General features: G+C 35.8%; 2 protein-coding genes across 2 annotated transcripts; one reads left to right on the top strand and one right to left on the bottom strand.

The window, feature by feature from the left end:
- The first annotated feature begins 291 nt into the window (after positions 1-291).
- LOC110091829 (2-oxoglutarate dehydrogenase, mitochondrial) lies at positions 292-15,252 on the top strand. The gene is made up of 9 exons (XM_020816077.2): positions 292-450; positions 524-2,117; positions 9,244-9,470; positions 9,555-9,887; positions 12,623-12,869; positions 13,321-13,449; positions 13,523-13,738; positions 13,849-13,972; positions 14,520-15,252. Exons 2-9 carry the CDS (start codon positions 567-569, stop codon positions 14,756-14,758), a joined length of 3,066 nt encoding a protein of 1,021 aa, XP_020671736.1. The 5' UTR covers positions 292-450; positions 524-566; the 3' UTR covers positions 14,759-15,252.
- Positions 15,253-19,166: 3,914 nt separating this feature from the next.
- Positions 19,167-19,974, bottom strand: LOC110091835 (zinc finger protein ZAT12-like). Its single transcript, XM_020816084.2, has one exon. The coding sequence runs from the start codon at positions 19,908-19,910 to the stop codon at positions 19,374-19,376; it is 537 nt and encodes a 178-aa protein (XP_020671743.1). The 5' UTR covers positions 19,911-19,974; the 3' UTR covers positions 19,167-19,373.
- Positions 19,975-21,338: the final 1,364 nt, after the last annotated feature.

The following is a 21,338-nucleotide window of genomic DNA, read 5'->3' as shown; positions in this document are numbered from 1 at the left end:
AGTTATATTAATTAATCTAATTATATTAATATTTAATTACTAATTATATAATTAAGTTAAATTAGATAATTAATTTATGCACTAATTATACAATTAACTTTTTAATTAATTTACTTAAGTATTAATAATTTAAATTATATTAATTAAGTTAATCAATAATAACTTAGAGGCGTCTAGCGTTTGCCTTTCAATAATAACTTAGAGGCGTCTGGATTTAGCGTAAATCGGACTTAAATCCCGCTGTAAATCCGATACCAAACAGCCCCTTAGGCTTCTAGAACCATTTGTTAAAGCCACGCAGCTTGCGACCTTCTCCCTTGCCCGTTTCGTTTTTGTGGAAGATAAATGCCGACAGGGTGACCAGAAAGACAAAAAAAAAACTGAAGAACGGAGGAAGGAAAGGCAGTCTGACGGAGGTGATAAAGATCTCGGTGTGTCGTCAATTATGAGGTATGTTCTTCATCCCACCCTGCAAAAAATTTTTTTTTTTTCAAGTTCTAGGGTTTAATCTCCTCGAGTTCAGATATTGGAAGGTTTGATTATTGACGTGGTCGCAATTCAACCCGATGTCGTGGTTCCGTGCCGCTTCTATTGCGGCGCAAGTCGCGTTTCGCAGAAACCTAGCTCGATCTGCTCACCACAGTACCAGAACGCTCGCTGCGCCGCCGCTGCCCAGTTTCCGAGCCTTTCACTCGACGGCCCTCCGGGGCAGAAGTTCCACGCCGGTGCCTCGCCCCGTTCCACTCTCCCGCCTCACCGACAGTTTCCTCAATGGAACGAGCAGCGTCTACCTCGAGGAGCTCCAGCGCGCCTGGGAAGCTGATCCGAACAGCGTCGATGAGTCATGGGACAATTTCTTCCGGAACTTTGTCGGCCAGGCCGCCACATCGCCGGGCATCTCTGGCCAGACGATCCAGGAAAGTATGCGCTTGCTGCTCCTCGTCAGGGCTTATCAGGTTAACGGTCACATGAAGGCCAATCTGGATCCGTTAGGGCTGGAACAGCGTGAGATACCTGAAGACCTCGATCCTGCTCTTTATGGATTCACCGAGGCGGATTTGGATAGAGAGTTCTTCCTCGGGGTGTGGAGGATGGCTGGTTTTCTGTCGGAGAATCGTCCCATCCAAACCCTTCGTGAAATTTTGAACAGGCTTGAGCAGGCTTACTGTGGGACTATTGGTTACGAGTACATGCACATTCCTGATCGGGAGAAATGCAACTGGTTGAGGGAAAGAATCGAGACCGTCAAGCCTCGGGGTTACAGTCAGGAGCGTAGCGAGGTTATACTCGACAGGCTCATTTGGAGTTCGCAGTTTGAAAATTTTCTTGCTAAGAAGTGGCCTGCTCAGAAAAGGTTTGGGCTTGAGGGTGCAGAGACTTTGATCCCTGGCATGAAGGAAATGTTTGACAGATCATCAGATTTAGGGGTTGAGAGTATTGTCATTGGAATGCCTCATAGAGGGAGACTGAATGTTCTGGGGAATGTTGTCAGGAAACCACTTCGGCAGATTTTCAGTGAGTTTGACAAAAAAACGCACAAGGATGAGGATGGCTTATACACGGGAACTGGAGATGTGAAGTACCATCTAGGTACTTCTTATGACAGGCCAACCAGAGGTGGAAGGAATATTCATTTGTCTTTGGTTGCAAATCCAAGCCATTTGGAGGCGGTTGATCCAGTTGTGGTTGGTAAAGCACGAGCAAAGCAGTATTATTCCAATGATGTTGACAGGACAAAGAATATGGGCGTGCTAATCCATGGAGATGGGAGCTTTGCTGGGCAAGGTGTTGTTTATGAGACTCTTCATCTCAGCGGCTTGCCCAATTACACCACTGGTGGAACCATACACATTGTAGTTAACAATCAAGTTGCATTCACGACTGATCCTCAAGCTGGGAGATCTTCACAATACTGTACAGATGTTGCCAAAGCTTTAAATGCTCCCATTTTCCATGTCAATGGGGATGATGTGGAAGCAGTGGTCCATGTCAGTGAGCTTGCATCAGAGTGGCGCCAGATTTTCCATTCAGATGTGGTGGTGGATATAGTGTGCTATCGTCGACATGGTCACAATGAAGGTGATGAGCCTTCATTTACACAACCGAAAATGTACCAGGTAAAACATCTATGCCAAGCCCCGCTTTCTCTAGGATCTCAATTATTGCACCATAGAACCTTTATAGATCATGCTTTGCTTTGTGGATGAATCTACAGTTAATTATTTACTAGAAAACTTTGTTCCGCATGCACTAGCTTTATGAATGGATTCTTCTTTAAAGTCTCAAACGAACGTTTTTTTTATGTTTGTAGTAACTAATTTCTGAAGCCGTCATTTCTTTTGGAGAGCAATTTCATAAGTAGTTAATTGCGTAGGAACTAAACACAAATTTGGAATAAAAACCAAATTTGTTTTCCCAAGCTACCTTATATGGATATGGATGTCGTCCAAAATTCAGACCACTGTGGTCTATAATACAAATAGACATGATATTCATGCAACTTCACTATTAATGATAAGCTTTCCAAGTTTTTTTTTCCATTTTTTAAAAATTTATTCATGTCCGGTCAAACTTTGTCTTAGGTGTGGATATGATGAACACACGATATTTGAAAAAGTTTCAATTAAATTATTCTTACAATTACTAATTACCCGATTCTCCTCATCAAACTCATATAAATCATCATTCTTTTTGGTTTTAATAACATACATATCCACATTGACATACAAATTTCTACTAGAATGTTTATTGTCATACTGATCAATTTTGTTGCTTAAAATATGCCTTTACAAAAAAATTTTAGGCCCAAATGAAGATACAAATTGCTTCCTTTACTATTTTATTAATGATATTGTTACTTCCCGTAGTTGCTGGAATTGTGGTAAACTAAATCTGACTACTTTGATGAAATGATGTACTCCTAGTGTATAAATAGCTCTTTTCAGGAACATAAAACTTTAATATTTGCTCAAAATCTAATGGAAGTTGAAAAACATGCTCAAGTGATGCAGTGTGATGTGGTTTCTTCTCTCTATTTATATCAAGCCACAACCTAATACAAAACCTAGAGGACGTGGTTGTAGGATTGTCAGCAATCTTAAAATGCAACAACTCTTTAACTTTATTCATATACCCATTAATAATTTTAGTTGCTTCTTCTTATTAATTAAATTCATCAAGTGAATGATCCCGATAGGACAAAACAATAATTTTTAAAAAAAAATTTAATTTCACAAGTCCCTTTCCAACCTTTCACTCTTTTCTTTATTTGTTTAATTCTCATCTGATACATTTTTTCTTGTCTAAATAATTTAATTTCACAAATCTTAATTGATGTTCTGCTAATATAGTTTGCCATTCAAATAAATTATTCAATCAGTAAATGCCTTGATATCAAATTTTCCATCAAAAGTAGACCCTTCAACTTTTCTCTGGCAAAATTTTGACATCTATAATTTCTATAAACCTTTTTATCAAACACCTTATTATGCACATCTTTATTATTTTCACTATAGTTTTCTTGTATCATATCCATGCTAACATTCAAGTGAATGAATGGTTGGATTATACTTTGAGTTCATGTGCATGAATTTGATTGGTTTTGTAAATTTTAATTTCACTCCATAATCTTGCACATTTGATTTTATTTTTTTTAACATTTCAACCAATTGAGGTGTTAGAAATGCTTAGGAGATGAAAGGATTTCTTGACTTAACATTTCAATATTATTTTGAAGACTAAAAATATGCTAGGTGAGTGGAGAAAGAACGTGTTGATTCTTATTTTAAAGAATAAAGGTGATGCACAAGAATGTGCGATTTATGAAAGGATTAAGTTAATGTGTCATACTTTAAAGCAGTGGGAGAGAGTTATTGAACATAAATTACGACGTGATACTAATGTTTCTCAAAATCAATTTGGATTCATGCCAGGTAGGTCTACTATGGAAGCTATATATTTATTGAGAGGTTTGACGGAGAAATATATAGAGAGAATAAGGAGGATCTACTTATGATATTTATTGATTTAGAAAAAAACATATGATAAAGTTCAAAGATATGTGCTCTTAAGAGTACTTAAAAAGAAAGGTGTTAATAATGCTTATATCGAAGTTATTAATGATATCTATGCAGGAGCTGTTACTTGTGTTCAAACACAAGGTGGTTTGACCAATTATTTCCCTATTTCAGTTGGATTACATCAAGGATCAACTTTATTAAGCCCATATCTTTTTTGCTTTAATCATGGATGCTCTTACTAGACATTTGCAAGATGTACCCTAGTGTATGCCCTTTGTGCTGATGATATTCTTCTTGTTGACAAAACTTGAGAGGGAGTTGAAGGTAAACTTGAATTATGGAGGCCAACCTTAGAGTCTAAAGGTTTTCGTCTATGTTGATTTAGAACCTGAATACATGGGGTGTAATTTTAGTAGTAATAGATCTAGTGTGGGGATTATGACTATAGGCGATTAAGTCATTCATAAGAGTACACATTTTAGATATATCGGGTTTCTTGTTCAAATTGATGGTGAAATATATGAGGATATTATTAGTAGAATTCAACTTGGATGGTTGAAGTGGAGGAATGCATCGGGCCCATTGTGTGATAGAAATGTAATCCTCAAACTTAAGTGAAAATTCTATAAGATGGTTGTGAGACCTGCAATGCCTTATGACAGAATGTTGGCCATTAAAAGAAAAAAAAGTGTTGTAGTGATGAGGTTGTTGATGGACCGGCCGATTTGATTGGGAGGGAATTAGGAAGTTTCCTAATCAAGAGGAAACTGTTTTGAAAGGTTCTTTATCAAAAGGGAATTGTTTAGGAAAATTTTTAATTTCAATTGTGAGGGAATTATTTAAGACAAGAGATCTAATTTGAATTTAAAATCTAAGAGGGCATTATTTAGAGAAAGGGAGAAGGAATCAAGGGGGAATTATTTTGGAAAATTTTAATTATAATTGGGAGGGAATTATTTAGAACAAACAATCTAATTTGAATTTAAATATGAGATGGAATTATTTAGGAAAAGGGGGCTAATTTGAGAGGAAAAGGGGGCTAATTTTAGAGGAAATTAGGGGAGTCTATTTAAGACTAACAATAGGGTGATTTCATATTATGTTTTGAGCTTGCTGAAATTAGAATTTCTTAGGTTATGAGGGCTATTGCTGTTGGCTAGGGATTTAGGAGAGCTGGATCTTCCTATCCAATTGAAGATCCAACTGTATCTTGTTGTTTTCTTTCATATATTTTGCAATAAAAAAAGGTTTTGGTGTTTACTTCTTAATTTCTTATTGCCGTTCATTGATTTCGTGAAAATTGTATCCATTTCCTATCAAATTGGTATCAGAGTCTAGATCTGGGTACCTATGGCGAGAATAAATGTATAAGTGTTGAAAAGGGAGATTAGACAATTAAAATCTAATTTTGTAGAAAAGATTTTAAGTTTCGAAATGCAATTTTCTACCATCCAACTGTATCTTGCTGTTTTCTTTCATATAGTTTGCAATAAAAAAAGGTTTTGGCGTGTTCTTCTTAATTTCTTATTTCCGTTCATTGATTTCGAGAAAATTGTATCCAGTTCCTATCAAATTGGTATCAGAGTCTAGATCTGGGTACCTATGGCGAGAATAAAGGTATAAGTTTTGAAAAGGGAGATGAGACAATTGAAATCTAATTTTGTAGAAAAGATTTTAAGTTTTGAAATGCAATTTTCTAACATTCGTAAGAAGATCGATGAGAAATTTGGCATCATTGAGGGGATGATAAAGAAGCTGCTGCTTGAGGGCCAAACCAAATCGGCAACATTGGAGGTGGGAGCATCGTTAACCAGATAAGGAAATAGGTGAAACGCTAGTATAGTGATGACGAGGGAGAATCAATAGTTGAAAATTTTGGGGGAAGAAGAGATGTCATCTTTGGAACCACGTCCATGGAGAGGAAAGGGTGAAGGAGTAAGATTTTTGGTGGAGCTGCAGAGTTTGGAAGGAAAAGAAGATGAGGAGAATATATAAGCACCAAATATTGTTCAGGGGTTGCTTCCTTTGCGGGAACACGAGCATGCTATCATTTGGAAGGATGAAGTCTCACATATTAGTGTTCGTCCGTACCATTCTCCCCAACTCCATTAGGATGAGATGGAGAGATTGATCAGGTAGATGCTAGAGGGAAGGGATCATTTGACCTGGTGACAACCCATTTTTCAGTCTAGTGCTTCAATAGCAATTTCCTTCGTTACACCTTTAGGATAAGTTGATACTTTGGGAGGGAAGTTTTGATGGACCGGCCAATTTGATTGGGAGAGAATTAAAATTTTTTTTAATCAAGAGAGAATTATTTAAAAAATTTCTTAATCAAAAGGGAATTGTTTAGGAAAATTTTTAATTATAATTGGGAGGAAATTATTTAAGGCAACATATTTAATTTGAATTTAAAATCTAAGAGAGAATTATTTAGGGAAAGTAAGAAGGATCATGGAGGAATTGTTTAGGTAAAAAAAAAAATGGAGGAATTGCTTAGGAAATTTTTAATTACAATTGGGAGGGAATTATTTGGGAAAAAAGATTTGAAAAGGGAGATGAGACAATTGAAATCTAATTTTGTAGAAAATATTTTATATTTTGAAATGCAATTTTCTACCATCCGTAAGAAGATCGATGAGAAATTTGGCATCATTGAGGGGATGATAAAGAAGCTGCTGCTTGAGGGCCAAACCAAATCGGCAACATTGGAGGTGGGAGCATAGTTAACCAGATAAGGAAATAGGTGAAACCCTAGTATAGTGATGACGAGGGAGAATCAGTAGGTGAAAATTTTGGGGGAAGAAGAGATGTTATCTTTGGAACCACGTCCATGGAGAGGAAAGGGTGAAGGAGTAAGATTTTTGGTGGAGCTGCAGAGTTTGGAAGGAAAAGAAGATGGGGATAATATATAAGCACCAAATATTGTTCAGGGGTTGCTTCCTTTGCGGGAACACGAGCATGCTATCATTTGGAAGGATGAAGTCTCACATATTAGTGTTCGTCCGTACCATTCTCCCCAACTCCATTAGGATGAGATGGAGAGATTGATCAGGTAGATGCTAGAGGGAAGGGATCATTTGACCTGGTGACAACCCATTTTTCAGTCTAGTGCTATTAGTCTAGTGCTTCAATAGCAATTTCCTTCGTTACACCTTTAGGATAAGTTGGTACTTTGGGAGGGGAGTTTTGATGGACCGGCCAATTTGATTGGGAGAGAATTAAAAATTTTTTTAATCAAGAGGGAATCATTTAAAAAATTTCTTAATCAAAAGGAAATTGTTTAGGAAAATTTTTAATTATAATTGGGAGGGAATTATTTAAGGCAACATATTTAATTTGAATTTAAAATCTAAGAGGGAATTATTTAGGGAAAGTAAGAAGGATCATGGAGGAATTGTTTAGGTAAAAAAAAAATGGAGGAATTGCTTAGGAAATTTTTAATTACAATTGGGAGGGAATTATTTGGGAAAAAAGATTTAATTTGAATTCAAATACGAGAGATAATTATTTAAGAAAATGGGATTGATTTGAGAGAAAATTAGGGGAGCCTATTTAAGGCTAACAATAGGGCGATTTCAAATTATGTTTTGAGTTTGTTGAAATTAGAATTTCTTAGGTTGTGAGGGCTCTAGTCGCCTGCTAGGGATTTGGGAGAGTCGGATCTTCCTCTCCAATTGAAGATACAATTGTATCTTACTATTTTCTTTCATATATCTTGTAATAAAATAAGAGGTTTTGGTGTGTTCTTCTTAATTTCTTATTGTCATTCACTAATTTCAAGGAAGGCTTTGTTTGTTTGAGCGTGTTTTTTGCCTTTTCCGTTTTTGGAAACGGAGGAATTTTTTGTTGTTGTTTGGTTCTTCAAATCACGTTCCCAATAACTCATTTTTTTCATTTTTCTGCAGTTTTGAGAAAGCTTTTTATATATGCTTCTTCGTGAGAAAACTCCATTTTCTGAACTAATATTTTTTAAAACTGTCTTTTACAAAAGCACCAAAAAAACAAACGAAGCTGAAATTGTATCCATTTCCTATCAAATGCCCAGGTGGATGAGTGGCTTCACTCTTATAGATAGAACAAAAAAGGAGTATATGTGTGAAAAGGTTGGAGTAGCTCCAGTGGCAGACAAGATTAGAAAGAGTTGCCTTGGATAGTTTGCTCATATAAAATTTTGGCATTCCGATGACCTGGTTCGGAGAGGAGAGGTATTAGATTTTGCCTATGTTAAGAAAGGTAGAGATAGGCAAAAAAAAAGACCTGATTAAAATATATTAGAAATGATTTATTTTTTTTATTTGATTTAAATGAGAATTTGACTCTTAACAGGACACTATGGAGAAAAAAAGGAATTCATGTATTTGACCTCATGTAGTGGGATAAATGATTGATGTTGATGATGATATTGAACATTTTAACCAATTGATTTTGCTGAGTGGTCAAAATTCTTCATTTTGATGATCAGTACCTTGAATCCTGATTTTGATTATCATATTTACAAAACTTCATTATCTGATATCAAGTTATTGCAGGACGTCTTAGGTTTCCTGATGCAATTAAATGATGCCATTGATGTGGATCACAAAAAAAAAAAAAAGGATTCACATATGAAAAACCACTAATCGTACAAAAAAAATTCTTTCTTTAAGTGTAAACTCGTAAATACATGAAAGCCAAACCCAAAATGTTGATGCAACGATCTATTAATTCAAATAAAGCAATAATAAATTTGAACTATGAAAAATCAACGAATAATTGTTTTTTTTTTCTTACAATTTCAATTCCAGTTGTTGCTAATTTAGCTAAAATGAAGTTGTTGCTAATTTAGCTAAAATGAGGACTCTTTTAACACGAATGATAAAATTTTTAAGAAGAAAAATGTTAAGGTAAGAAATTACCGACATAAAGAAAATTTAGGCCTCATGCATGGACGAGGAAATATCTTCCATCAGGAGTATCTTTTTTGCACTTATGACACACTTTATGGAGTAGGGAGAGTAAATATATGGGGGATCAAAACTGGGCTAAATACACTAGTGTTTAAATCTATTTTTAACTCAAAGTTTAAGCTTGTTGGTGAGGGCTACCCATTTGATATTTCTAATTCCAATTTATTTTTCAACTATTTAATATGGGATTAAATCAAATATTTTCATGTTAATTGTTACTCATGTACCTTAACTACAATTCCCTCAAATACTGATATTATGATACTCTCCTGTAGGTGATTCGGAACCATCCAAGTGCGCTTGAAATTTATGAAAAGAAACTTGTGGAGTCGGAGGTATTTTCTAAGGAGGATATCAATAAGATTAATAACAAAGTGGAGTCCATCTTGGAAGACGAGTTCAATCATAGTAAAGACTATATCCCAATTAAAAGAGACTGGCTCTCTGCTTACTGGGCTGGATTTAAATCTCCAGAACAGATATCACGTGTTCGAAATACTGGGTATAGTCTTTTTTCTTCTTGTTGTCATTTGCACTGGGCTCAGTATTTCCTTTTCATAGTTTTCTAATTTTTGCTACTGTACAGTGTGAAACCTGAAATTCTCAAGAGAGTTGGGGAAGCCATCACAACCATCCCAGAAAATTTCAAACCTCACAAAGGTATCAAGAGAGTTTTTGACCAGAGAGCCCAGATGATTCAAACTGGAGAGGGCATTGACTGGGCAGTTGGAGAGGCTCTTGCTTTTGCAACACTTATCGTGGAAGGAAACCATGTCAGATTAAGTGGCCAAGATGTTGAAAGAGGCACATTTAGCCATCGCCATGCTGTTATTCATGACCAAGAAACTGGAGAGATATACTGCCCTCTTGATCATTTGACTATGAATCAAAATGAGGAGATGTTCACCGTTAGCAACAGGTACTTTTATGAAACTTTCTTGATTTTATTCAAGCTAACATGAAGTGTTTTTTGCTATTCCTTTTGACACTTTGATATGAAGTCACCTTCCATATTGTTAAAACGGCATGACTTCCTGAAGTTTGTCTAGCTGTTTTAATTTTAGGTACAATATTAGCTGAAAATGAATTCAATCACCTGGCGATGATGGATATTTGTTTGTTTCAGATTATGTTTTGGAGTGGAGTAGCCCAAAATATGGGGGGGACCATGACAATTAATTGCTATTTAAGTCTTCCAATTTCAGTGGGCTACTTGAGGTTCTGATTCTTAAATTTGTCTCCTCATGTGGTTGCCACTTCTATTTATATTTCTCCATTACATCTTCCTATCCTACTCTCTTTGAGGATTCTTCGCCAAATGTTTTCTCCACTGTCTTTCTCCATCTCTCAAAGAGCAACTAATTATGAAGCTCCCATACCAACCTCATCAACTACTCATCAATTTTATACTCTCGGGCTTCCTTACTGTATGAGTTTTCTTTCTTGAAGGCCTAATTAAAGTAGGTATATGGTTTCTGGCTTGAATTGTCATTTGAGTTTGCTTGATTTATCCCAACTAAATGAGTATTTTGTCAGTTCTGGTGAATCCTGAACATAAATTAATTATGCTATGCAAACTTGTTCACAGTCCATTACCATTCCTAGCCTAATCATTTAGTTGATCTTCATTATTTTGATTGGCTATTTAATTTATTTATTGATGCTCTCACGTTTTTTGCAACACTCTCATCATCAATAACATCATCATTGTCTTATCTCAACTATTTGGGGTCGGTTTTATGAATTCTCTTTTCACTTTCATTCATGTTGGGTGCTATTTGGGTGACTCTCATTCTTTCATATCTTTTTTGCAGAACTACCATCCTTGTGACCTTTAGGGCTTCCCCATTTTCCACCCTGTTCTTTAACAATAATTTTATTTCTCATTTTTATTTCTGTATATTCTGTCCTCCATTATACATGCTCAAAGCACATAAATTTATTTTCTACCACCTCATCTTCAGTAGAAGCTTCTCCTGTAACTCATCTCATATATTTATTTCTCAAGACATCCTTTTAAGTTTTTAATTTTATCTATTATTTTTATTAACATACATACTAAAAGCATATAAGTCTATTTTACTATCTCATCTTCAACAGGTGCTACTACTGCAACCTCTATCATAAAACTATTTTTCAATGCTTCTTTTTTAGTTTTTAGTTTTTACTATCATTCTTATTGATGTATTTTCTATCTCCATTGCGGCATAAGTTTATATTTTAACCCTATCTTCAATAGGTGATACTCCTTCCCTCCAATATAATAATTTCTCAATATGTTGTTCCTAGTCTGGTGCATCCATCTTTATATTCTTATTTTTAACAAATTAGTGATTTCTTCACCATCCTACACTCATATCCATATGAGATACCCAGTATAATTACTCCATAAAATTAGCTTTTATTGGAATAGTCGAGATATACTTCTCTATTTTAAGCAGCTAGCTTTAACTTTAAAATATATATCCTCATTTATGTCGCCATTATTCTATATGATAGGTTGAAGATACTAGAATCTACCAAGGCTTTGAAAAACGGACTGAATAACGAACCGGAAGAAGGAGAGGTTAGCAGTTTGATGGTTCGACCGGGTCGAAGCGGATGTTGTAATAAATACTTATTATATTAAAATATTATAATAATTGCATAATCATTTGTAAATATGTAACAAAAATTGAATAGAATCATAATATGAAGCAATTAAAAACATAACAAATAAATTCAATAAATTTGAAATACAAGAAAATTAACCCGCATCTGTTATCTACGAGTCTAGATTCTTGGCATTTGGGTCCTCAGATGTCCTGGAGATGTTTAAATTTACTTTGTAATGTTGTATTTTGAGTAACTTTTGATTGAAAATTTAAAATTTACTTCTATATTTATATCATTTACTTAAAATAAATAAAGCTTGCATCTCAATTGCTCAAAATAGAAATTTCGACATTCATAAACACAACACAACTGCATAGAGGCGAACCACGAATGGCGAATGCAATTGCAGTTTTATTTTTATTTTTATTCAAAAGAAATCAAATCAGACATCTTCAGATCTTCAATCTTCTGAGGCCACATTCTAACAAATATGACTATAAAAAATCAAAGTAAAAGAATAAATGAAAAATCAAAGAGCACAAGACGGGTGAGTTGTGAATGCGAGGAGAAGAAGTGATGAACTCGTAGCAGTAAGTTGGAGAGGTGTCGAGCACGACCAGGGTGTTTGATTCCTTCTTCCTTCTTTGCGAAATAGAGCGAGATGACAAAATAGAGTATGGGGGAAGTTACGCCCGAACATGAAGAATCTTAGAAAACAATAGTAGGGTTTTTCTTTTGTGTTTCGTATAAGGGTATAAGATTTTCCTTAATTTATTTTAAACCATTTGATTTGATCTTAATGGCTCAAAATAGCCGATGGTGGTTTTGTGCAAATCCAGTTTTTATGAAAACAGTAATTGGCCGGCCGGCCGTTTCACTGTTCAACCAGTTGAACTGGCATGTCCGATCTGATTTTTAAAGCCTTGGAAGCTGTTATGTATGAATTGATTTTTTTTAATAGCATCTTTTGCAAGAAAGTGCTTCAGTGAATTATTTTCTTGGGATGTAGTTGCAACATGCTCAACTCTTTTGTTTCTGCATTTTCAATTTGTTTTGCAGCTCTCTTTCCGAGTTTGCGGTCCTTGGCTTTGAATTGGGCTACTCTATGGAGAACCCTAATTCTCTAGTGCTATGGGAAGCTCAGTTTGGCGATTTTGCCAATGGTGCTCAGGTTATATTTGATCAGTTTTTGAGCAGCGGAGAGTCAAAATGGCTTCGCCAAACTGGTCTTTGTGTGTTGCTTCCCCATGGTTTTGATGGTCAAGGCCCAGAACATTCAAGTGCAAGGTTGGAGCGCTTTCTTCAGGTATTTCATGCAACTTTCAGAATTATGCTATAGTAGAAGACAGTTCTGTAAACAGATTGCTAAATATATCATTGTGATTGCCAATGTGTTAAAGCTGTGGCACAAATTGTTAAAATTCTTTATTAATGCGTTTATTAGATGCTCTTACAGATATTTATGTGGTCATGTTCATCGAAATCCAACACTTAATCACTCCAAGCCATTTTATAAAAGTAAACATGTAACATATTTGCGATATACTTTCTTTGCATAAAAATAGCTTTTATTTTTCCTTGGCAAACGAAAAATGCAAACTTTATACTGCTTTTCTAAACATAAACACTTTTTTTAGGATCACTTTTAATATGGCTGTATTTCTTTGCCATATTTTTAAATGGAATAGAATATTTGTCTTTAAGTTGTTAGTCTTTGCCATATTATTTTTAACATAGCACTATTGATGCTTATGCAGATGAGTGATGACAACCCATATATTATTCCGGAGATGGAGCCAACACTTCGGAAACAGATCCAGGAGTGCAATTGGCAAGTTGTGAATGTCACAACTCCAGCAAATTATTTCCATGTTTTGAGACGTCAGGTTAGTTTGTCATATATTTTTAGTTCTGACGTGAACCTTGTTAAAATGCTTATGAGTTTTTGTTTTTTAATAGCTTCACAGGGATTTTCGGAAACCATTAATTGTGATGTCTCCTAAGAGTCTCCTTCGTCATAAGGACTGCAAATCAAACCTTTCAGAATTTGATGATGTGGCTGGTCACCCAGGTTTTGACAAACAAGGAACACGATTCAAACGCCTTATTAAAGATCAGAATGATCATAAAGATTTGGAAGACGGCATTAACCGCCTTGTGCTTTGCTCTGGAAAGGTTGCAATGGCTTAACTTTTGTAGCTTATTGTACTTTGCAAGCTAGGACCGCGTAGGTTATATGGATTTTGATTTTTGCTTGATTTGTGTTTTGAATTTTCATCTTTTAGGTATATTATGAACTTGATGATGAACGAAAGAAAAGGGATCGGAAGGATATTGCCATCTGTAGGGTTGAGCAGCTTTGCCCCTTTCCCTATGATCTTGTTCAGAGAGAGCTAAAACGATATCCAAGTATGCAAACTAAACTCTATTATCCGTATTTGCAAATAAATAAACCATGAATGCGGTTGTGGACATATCTTAGCATAAATGAGCCTTCATTTCTATTTATTTTTTCTGCAAAAAAATTGGCTCATGATATACTGATCAAATTTTAGCTGAAGTGAATCTCAAAGCTATTAAATTTACTTTGGGATGATTGTACTAAAAATTTTGATTGATTTCCCATACATTGGACTAATTGTAAAGTAAATTCAACAGCTATGAAATTTATTGTCAGAAAATAATTGATAAGGATATCTTGAAACAAAAAAATTTCACAAAAAAAAAAAACTCAAAATATCTTAATCCAATCTTTTAGTTAGGATGGTTTCAAAATCATTGGATTTGTTTTGAAATGTGGAATACAAATTTATTGTACTCATCTTAAAATAAATCCAATCCAATAACGAGGAGACTTAACTAGACCAAAATTTGATTAGAATATATGACCCAAACTTTTTTTATCACGGATTTCAAATACATATTGTTACTGAATTTTTCTTATTTGTTCTTCCAGATGCAGAGGTTGTTTGGTGCCAGGAAGAGCCAATGAACATGGGCGCATACCATTATATTGCTCCTCGCCTATGCACCGCCCTGAGATCACTTGGCAGGGGGACTATGGAGGACATTAAATATGTTGGAAGGGCACCGTCAGCCTCCACCGCCACCGGTTTCTTCTCCGTTCACGAGAAGGAGCAGCGCGAGCTCATCGGGAAGGCAATGCAGCCTGACCCAATTAGTTTCCCGTTCTGATTATCTGATTTTGCTTTCAACAAAGGGAGCAGGCAGCTATTCCTTACGTCTGAATTTTTCCTTGAGTACGCTCTTCAATGAACTATATGCAAGTTTTCAGAGCTTGTGAGCTTTTCCAGTGTCAACTGTATGTTGAATAATAACATGCGCAATTGATGAAATTAGAAATAATGCTGAAGCTAGACAAACTTCATTAGTGGGAAGGCATATTTTCGTGTTTCGGTTGGGACAGTTTTCTTACAGTTTTTTAAAACAACTTTTTAGTATAAAAATTTATTTATAAAACAAGTTTTTTATGTTAAAATGTTGTTTAAAAAAAACAGCAAAAATGCTGTCCCAAGCGAGGCCTTAGGGACTGCATTCCTTCAGTTTATTTGGGCTGATGGCAGTTTTTCCTCAATATTGGGGTTGTTTTTGTAGTGATACTTTTACTGTTCGTTGTAAATTAAGGATTAGTTTCTAAGATTGATGAGGTGTTGGTTTTTTTGTATTCATTATGGCTATTGATCAGGTAAAAATCCAATGTGAATGCTGCAAGACAATTGAATTTATTTCTTCTAAATGAAGTGTTATCAGCTGAGTTTGGTAACGCCTATAGGTGCCATGGTTGCCTCTGTTGTTCGTTTATACTCGTCATTGCAAGACAATCATGAGTGCTTGGTGCGGCGTCTGGATTCGTTCGGATGCGAATTTGATTGGGCCACGTCACTGGGGGCCAGTGCATCCGGGTGACGTGGCGTGTTCGGATTCACCTCCAGATAGTCCGGACACCGCACGTAATAATCTCTCGCATAAACGAACATCTTTGATGTCTCTTGATATAGGAGGTAAGATCATATCACTTGAAGAATGAGAGTCAAATATTTGTGGCCAATAGAGATAAGGCATAAATAGTTGGTAGATATTTATGTCGGTCATTAACAAAGATTATGTGATGGTCAATAGGGGAATATAATAAGCTAGATAGGATGAGTGCTTCAATCCACAACAACAACAGAAACATCATGTATTTGTCTCACTACATGGGGTTGGTTACATGAATCATTTTTCTCCATTGTGATGTTAAAAGTCAAATTCTCGTTTAAATCTAATAAAGAAAGATCATTTCTAATATTTTCTAACCAATTTTTTTAGGTATACATCTATTTTTCTTAACATAAGTCAAATCTAATACCTCTACTTTCCTATCCGGGTCATCCTAACTCTCTAATCTTATTTACCACTGGAGCAACTCCAACCTTTTCACGTATATGCTCATTTCATATCATATCTCTAAGAGTAAAGTCACTCATTCACCTGAGCATCTTCATCTCTGCAACTTTTAACTTAATATTATGTTTCTCTTTTAATGGCCAACATTAAGGTACTTCAACCCGACCTACTAAAATTATTTAACTTCTTTCCAACCAATGAGCTATAAATTCAAGTATTTGTCATAAAGACTTGTTTTCTCTATATAACTCATATGAAAAAATACAAAAAAAATCTACTAGTCTATAGTGGAAGGCTCTTAATTTAGGAGTCAAACAAAGAATGCCAACCTGCTTACAATTTTCCTATAAATTCTCTCTGAAGCCTCCCCAAATCTTATGTGATTTTGTCAAATTCACTCAAGAAGCTTATTCTAATCTTCCTCAACATAGAATTCCTTTGATATTTATTGCTTCTGTCAAGTCTAACAAAATGTTGATGTAATTATTCTTGTAATATAGTTCAGCTCAAGCACCTCAATGCATTGAAAATAGACTAAAGTTTCATTTGGGACATTTTTTTGGCTACTGTTATTTTGTTACTTTCAAAAAAAATTTGCACTAAAAAAGCCGTTTTAGAAATCATATATGAAAATTATCACAAATGAAGCCCAATACAATCAAGTTATTATAAATATTTTTGTGTAATAATATCTTGGGCTCGTTGGATTCTTCTCATCGAGCCATTCGATTTGACTATAAGCATGTCACATTTGTATATCATTTGGTTATCCAATTAATGATATGAAGCTTCTAAATAAGCTTTAAGCCCTTAATTTGGACCCATTTGGGTTCAGATTGGACTGATAGTAGTGTCGTTGGGTTGCTCTCTTCGAGTCGTTCAATTTGATGATAAGTTTGCTGAAACCGGAGTTCGGATGGTTCCGAATTTAATTTTGAAAATTTTCAATTCATATGTGCATCAAGATTCATGCCCGATCAAGATTATTTTTTATGATATCAATTTTATAGAACAAATGGTCTTTGTAGAGATTTTCATGATATGTATCTTTTTTTTTTCTTCCCAAAGATAATTCCATTCAATAAAAGGATAATACAACTAAGGCGAAAATCCGACAAACCCAAAGTACATCAGTAAAGGAAAAGGAAAACAATCTCCAAAGAATGCACAACTAAATACGAAGGCAAAGAAGCCAACCAATCGGACTTAGTAAATGGCAAGAGGCTCCCTGCAGCCACCCCGTAGCCAGACAATGACCATCCAAAGGCGGCATCAACCATAAACCACAAACCACATATGCAATCATAGAGCACGAGAGTAATTATACCACTAAGGTTGCCAACAAGACAAGGCCAAGAAGGTGGTGAACAGAGAGCCGTTTGTCTCATCATCGTCTAGAACACCAATAAAAATCCACAAAATTGAAGCACACAACATCGAAAGATATAGGGTCAACCAAAAGGACTATATCTTCTTAGATTTACTTTTACACCTTTTGCCACCACCACTTGAGACAGATTGATCAACTCCGCGACCCACCTTCAAAATAACCTTATTAACATCACACACATCTAAGGTGAGGCTATCTACAACAAACAAGAAACATGAGCAGTGTCAACATTCACAACCGTATTAGCACCATCGTTACCAACAACAATGGAAGGCTCATCCCTACCAACAATCAGAGAGCCATGACATTAACAACAAGTAAGGGAGGGGTTGAGAAGGTGCAAAGTGATTAGTTCACAATAGGCATAACACCCACAAAATTCACACCAGACAAATCCATCTGAGGAACGTTAGCCATAGGATCAACTGGAGTATTAATAACATGTTCGGGAGGGACAATGATGCAATCCGCAATAGATCCAACAACAAGGACAAAAGTATTAGCCGTCGAATCTTGTTGAAGAGCAACAACATGACCGAGATCATCACCAATAGGAGTAAATAAGCCATTAACAACTGGAGCCTTAGAAATAACGTGATCATTAGACTCAACTCTTATGATATTGACAACGTGATAAGTAGGAGCCCTAATTAAGTGAGGGTGAATAATACAACAATTAGTTTTACAATGCCCCAAAGCTTTAAAATAGTAACAAAATGGAGCAAACTCCTCCATAACATCTTTATGGACATAACCTAAATTATCTTGACCAATCCAAACATCCTCATGATAAATTTTAGAGATATCCAGTTCGACAAGTACCCTGACGACAAATGGCCTTGAGACAACAGCAGTAGCATTTTTAGTTTTCAATGGCCGGCCAAATAGCGAACCCAAACCATGAAGAATTCGTGGTGAAAACAGATGAGACCTAAGATTTGGGAATGAAACCCAAATAGGAATAATAGGCGATTCCACAATTATATAAAAAAAGGAGATCAAGAATGATGAGCAAAAACTCTATTGTAATCTATATCATTAGCCAGCTTGATTAAAATGTGTCGAGGGTCCAAAACAGTAATGAAGCTATCACCGATCAATTTCAGATTGAAGAATAACTTACAAATCAAATCCATAGGCGGTCTATGATTTGGGAATTTGCCAACCAACGAAAACTCGAAAGGTTGAGCTAGGGTAAGGATTTCTTCCTCCAAAATTCAAAGGGACGGAGCGCCCTCGATGTGTTGAAGGATGGAGGTCGGGAAACTCAAAAGAGAGAGAAGCCCCAGACAAGGCTTGGAGGAGAGAACAAGAATTTTTATCTCCATTGAGAAAGCCACGGTCGGACAATCGGTTTACCGCCATCCACCGACGGAGGCACAAACGAAAATGAAAAACAAAAAAGAAAAGCAGAAAGAAGGAGAATAAGGCTTTGTTTGGGGCTGCTTTCTTACTGCTTCTTAAAACGACTTTCTAGTTTAAAAAATTTAAAATTTTGTACTAGAAACTCGCTTTAAAAAGCAGAAAGAAAATAGTCCCAAACGAAGCCTAAGTCATCATAGGAAGAAATCCAAGAGGAGCGAACGGCTTCAAGGAGCAATTTTTATCTTCAAGTTTACATAAATAAACTTAAAAGAAAAACTTCTAAAACTTCAGGAATTACTATAATATATTCATATAAACATAAAATTAACAAATAAGTTTCGAAACATAAAAGAATTTGGGAATCTTTTGCAATTAAAATCTATGAGCAAGATGATATTCTTAGCTTTCGTCTCGCTTTTAGGGCTTAGTTTTTACCACTGATTTCAAACTAATAAATCTTAATTGCTATTCAGTGAATTTATACATCAGATTAGAGAATGATCATTAAATACAAACCAAAAGTATGTCAATATTTCATTTACATGTATTCTACTAAATTTCCTCGAATAATCACAGCCACATCTACTCCAAAAAAAAAAAAAAAAACAAAATAAATAAATAAATAAAACAAAGAAGCAAAATTTAAATTTAATACATGCAATCCACTATCGCCGGCGTCAATGTAAAGCCCAAAAGCTTCGGCGGACTTCTTACCTCCTCCACCTCCAACGGCGGCAGCAGGTTAAGATCCAGCCCAACCCCTGCCTTCTCACCGACGGGCTCCTTCTCTGTCGCCCACAGACCGTGTGGAGTCCCGTTTATCCCGGCTACGGCGGCCCGGTGCCGCCTCATGTGGCCGCCAAGCGCCTGCCCGATAGAAAATTCAAGCCCGCAGACCGAGCACTCATGTACCCGTGGCTTCGCCGGCCCGCTATTAACCTGATCGACCGGCCCATCCGCCCCGCCTAGCCTCGGCTTCTTGTGGCTGGCCCGATGCCCGCCCAAAGCCTGAAACGAAGGAAACTGCCGGTTGCATGTCTTGCACTCGAACACCTTCCCTGCCGCCACCTCGCCGGCGGCGGCGGTAGCGGCTGAGCCACCTGAAAGAAGCATAAGCACGTTCGCTAATCTGAAGCTGTCTATACTTTCTTTCATCTCCTCGCCATAAAATCGAAACCTCTTCATCGATCGCTTGTAATAGAATTAAAAAGATGATAGCTTTGAATTAGTTGTGGCGTTTATCTGGCGTTTTGAATCCATTTATAGGGGATGGACATGTAAGCATGAGGAAAAGATGACGAAGGCGATTAGCTGGAACGTTGGTTGGTTGAAGTTTGAAGCTGCTGGCTTTCTAGAACTGGTAGAGGAGAGATATATTTGGTTTAATTAGCTGTTAGTGTCATTTAGAGAACTAATTAGAGAGCGGTCAATGATTAGTGAGAAGATTAAAGGGAGTGTGAGACTTTTGTAACCTTATTATGACTGATTAGGAAGCTATTTTAAAAACTAATGGTAGAGGTTGAGGGTCTCATTGGAACAACTTTAGTACTGCTTTATTTTTTAGAAAGTAATCACATGTTCTTGTACATAGTAATATTGCATCATGTTGCTTGTACATAGTAATATGTACAACTTATGTACTAGTTGTATTCAACATCGTGTACAAGCGACGTGGCACAATATCGTTGGAGTACAGATGCAAGCTCTGTTCAGACTCCGCACGTAATAATTTCTCTTGAAAGAGCCATCCCATTTTGAATTTAACATGTAGTAAATTTGATTTTTTTAATATGTTGAGGATTTACTTTTGGAGATTTGATTATATTGATTGCTGAAATCACCTCACTGACAAGATGCTGTTGTTGGGATGATCTAATAAGGAGTGGTTCAAGTTGAGTTGAATTATTATTTATTTATTTATTAGTAAATTCATAGCTATCAACTTATATAAGTTTAATATAGGGTGATAAATAAATCATGTTGCTAGTATATTAGGAATATAATTTTGTTCCAATTTTCATTCTATATTGATAAGTTTAATAATGCTAAAATACTCAAATTTATAATTTGGGAATTAGGATTCCATAATAATAATAAAAGATTTTTTAGGGAATATATACTTATACATTCAAGGCTAGAGCTTACAACTTAATAGTTAAATTATAGATATTTGTCCACAATCATTCAGCTATTGTCGCTCGACCACAGTAACCTAATCGACATCATCCAATCACAACCATCCGACCATCGTTGGCCAGCTAATATTATTTGCCTATGATCATTATCTTTTAACTATATATTTCTCCCATATTCTCTACTATAGTTACAAGAGATCGATTATGCATTACTTTTTTGACATATTGCACTAATTAAAACACCTGCTAAATTCGTTACTGCGATTTAGAAAGTGCTGCAAATCCGTTGTATTTGAATCCGTTGTATTTGCAATTGCTGCAAACGGCCTTTATGACGCTCATTGGATCGATGTGCAGTGTTATGCCTAGTTTTTAGCAGTGGTTAAAGTCACTATAATTTTGAAATATATCACCGATTAAAACCAAACTGTTAAAGGGTTGAAATTGTGAAATATATATATATATATATATATATATA

This window comes from Dendrobium catenatum, unplaced genomic scaffold (genome assembly GCF_001605985.2).
Source record: "Dendrobium catenatum unplaced genomic scaffold, ASM160598v2 fragScaff_scaffold_231, whole genome shotgun sequence".
Classification (NCBI taxonomy): Eukaryota; Viridiplantae; Streptophyta; class Magnoliopsida; order Asparagales; family Orchidaceae; genus Dendrobium; species Dendrobium catenatum.
The sequence above is the reverse complement of the archived record's forward strand: the minus strand, read 5'-3'. Positions and strand labels throughout refer to the sequence as shown.

Excerpts from the sequence above, each read along its gene's own strand:
- LOC110091829 (XM_020816077.2), top strand. The coding sequence starts at position 567 with ATGTCGTGGTTCCGTGCCGCTTCTATTGCGGCGCAAGTCGCGTTTCGC. Across the intron at positions 2,118-9,243 it reads CACAACCGAAAATGTACCAG|GTGATTCGGAACCATCCAAG; the intron begins GTAAAACATCTA and ends ACTCTCCTGTAG. Across the intron at positions 13,450-13,522 it reads TCCATGTTTTGAGACGTCAG|CTTCACAGGGATTTTCGGAA; the intron begins GTTAGTTTGTCA and ends GTTTTTTAATAG.
- LOC110091835 (XM_020816084.2), bottom strand. The coding sequence starts at position 19,910 with ATGAAGAGGTTTCGATTTTATGGCGAGGAGATGAAAGAAAGTATAGAC.